General features: G+C 39.3%; 1 protein-coding gene across 1 annotated transcript; it reads right to left on the bottom strand.

The window, feature by feature from the left end:
- Positions 1–580: 580 nt before the first annotated feature.
- On the bottom strand, positions 581–2,185 carry LOC133806275 (protein FAR1-RELATED SEQUENCE 5-like). Its single transcript, XM_062244395.1, has one exon. The coding sequence runs from the start codon at positions 2,183–2,185 to the stop codon at positions 581–583; it is 1,605 nt and encodes a 534-aa protein (XP_062100379.1).
- Between the last annotated feature and the right edge of the window lie 302 nt (positions 2,186–2,487).

Raw genomic sequence — 2,487 nt, 5'->3', positions numbered from 1 at the left:
TTAATTATGTGTTCCAGAGACTTTAGTTATCGCAGATACATCCTTAATATTGACGAATGAGTATTTTTTTATGTAGTATTTTTATGTTGGTATTGAGTACAAAAAAATATGTAGTCCAAATAAACTAGGATTAGCTTAATAGACATCATGGCTAGTTTTAGGTAAATGAACACCTATTACGACCCTACTCTCCATAGGTCTGTAGAAGTTACATAATTAACTAAAAACTTACACAAACATCGTGTGGCGCAATTTTAAATATTAACTGTTAATGGAGCTAATTTCATAGATGAATAGTGGGTGGTACGATAATGTAAGTTAAGTGAAAAGAACAATTACTCAATCACTGAAAGTGTGTGAGGAGTGATAGAGTTCTTTGTCTAAAAATATGGGCAACCAACGGGTACTCGCGTTAGGTTACTATTAAACATTGAAACATATAACATATTCGTTTTCATATATGATTTAATTAACATGAAAAATAGATCATTCATAAACTAGGATACTGGTGTAGTTTTAATTTTCCCACGTATATAACACTACTATAACAAAATGCTTAGATGAAGTGACTATTATCATCCTACTTAGGCCCAATATTAGAACTAGTGGGAATATCACTATACCACTGATGGAATTTAATATTTTTGTCTCCGGTGAAGCTCAATTGAGACTGCATGAGGTATAGCCACGGTTCTGCTTCAGTGGTTGGACTATTACAAGAAGGTTCATAATCTTTTTCTATTGTGTGAGCTGCGGGATTAGATTTGCAAGTAGCCTTATTATGCCCTAATTGGTTGCAGTTGCGACACCTATTTTTCCTGGATCTCCCATTTTCTGTGTCCTTCTCTTTTGATTTTGACTTGTTTGTTTCCCTCCCATTCGTTCTTACCACAGTTGGGTCTCGGATTCCTCTGTTTGGGAGGGGGGGGGGGGGGGGGGGGGGGTGATCGCGGTTGTTAGTAGGAGTCACATTTGAAACTTGGTCTACAGATTGGACCTCCACTGACATTGACTTAAATTTTTGTTCCATATGTGACATTTCATTCATTGCCTCTTCAAAATTTTCATTATGTTTAGTGGCATAGTATCCCATTGCATTGAAACGCAAAGTTAAAGATCCCCATCTTGTACAAACTAGCACATCCGGTGGCACCCTTGAGTGGGATAAATTTTTTAACCCAATCGTGTTTTTTGCATCCTTCTTCCGCCGGTCCTTATAAAGAGATTCAGGAATGCATGGTATGTTGAGGTGCTTCATAACTGCAAATATTTGTCGATATGGAATTCCATCCGACTCGAACAACATACACGTACTGTTTATATGACCATCGACAATATAGTAGCACACTCTACGTTGTACAAGTCCCTTTGGAAACTTCGTTAGTGAGTAAAACCTGAAGTCAATGGATACGTTGGTGGAGTCCACTGAGTAAGCTAGGGCACTCGTGATCTGTTCCTCAACTTTTTTGTACATGTTCCTTGTCAAAATCGAAGCTACCTGATCATAGTATTGTTGGAGGATGTTCGATGGTAATTGTGGCGTACTATGGTTGCTGATGAATTTGTCTTCCCATTCTGTGTGACGAATACTTTGTATGGCCTTGTCTACTTGGCCAACCAGATCTCTAAGTTTGAGTTTGCTCGTCAGGATGTGGGACAAGTAGGAATTAATTGACTCTGATCTTTGAGTAGTTCTTACTCCCCCAAAGAAATGCCCTCGTAGGAAACATTCTGCCCAACTCCTCCTACTACTGTAGGTAGTTGTTGCCCATTGACTATCCTCAAATTCGAATTCTGAAACCATTCTATTCCATGTATCCTCGAAATCTTCCTCGGTACAGTATTGATAAAGTAGTTCATTGAACTTGGACTTGAATACAGGATGAGGCGCATTAATAGTTACATTATTCTGAAGATGCCAAGCACACAACCGGTGAACAGAAGTTGGGAAAACTTTTTGTATTGCTTTCGCAATAGCATGATCACCATCGGTGACCACCACAGGAGGTGGTTTGTTTTTCATGCACTCTAGAAATTCCTCTAAAACCCAAGTATATGTCTCCTCGGTCTCGTCATATAGCAAAGCAACTGCAAAGACTATTGTCCTGTAATGGTGATTCAACCAGACAAAGATAAGCAGGGGCTTATTGTATGAGTTCTTCTTGTAGTTGGATTCGAAAGCCATAATGTCCCCAAAACAAGCATAATCACGACGAGAAATTCCATCAGCCTAAAATAGGTATGCCAACCTATTTTCTACATCAATTGTGTTTGTCTCAAAAAAGTCAGCATCAGAGCGGCCCATACATGCCAAGTACCCCAATGCTCCTTCAGCGTCAGTTTCTTCTTCGTCTTGAACTAGTCTTTGGTGAACAATCCAATTATAAAGTTCCTTTTTCAGGAAGGGTACGTACTCACGTCCTCCTCTTTCTTCTGCTAGGTGGTTGAATATGTGGCAGGTGCGTATACCTGATCGTCGCATCGACA

Source organism: Humulus lupulus, chromosome X (genome assembly GCF_963169125.1).
Source record: "Humulus lupulus chromosome X, drHumLupu1.1, whole genome shotgun sequence".
In the NCBI taxonomy this organism is placed as follows: domain Eukaryota; kingdom Viridiplantae; phylum Streptophyta; class Magnoliopsida; order Rosales; family Cannabaceae; genus Humulus; species Humulus lupulus.
This window is presented reverse-complemented; position numbering and strand designations above follow the sequence as displayed.

Excerpts from the sequence above, each read along its gene's own strand:
- LOC133806275 (XM_062244395.1), bottom strand. The coding sequence starts at position 2,185 with ATGGCTTTCGAATCCAACTACAAGAAGAACTCATACAATAAGCCCCTG.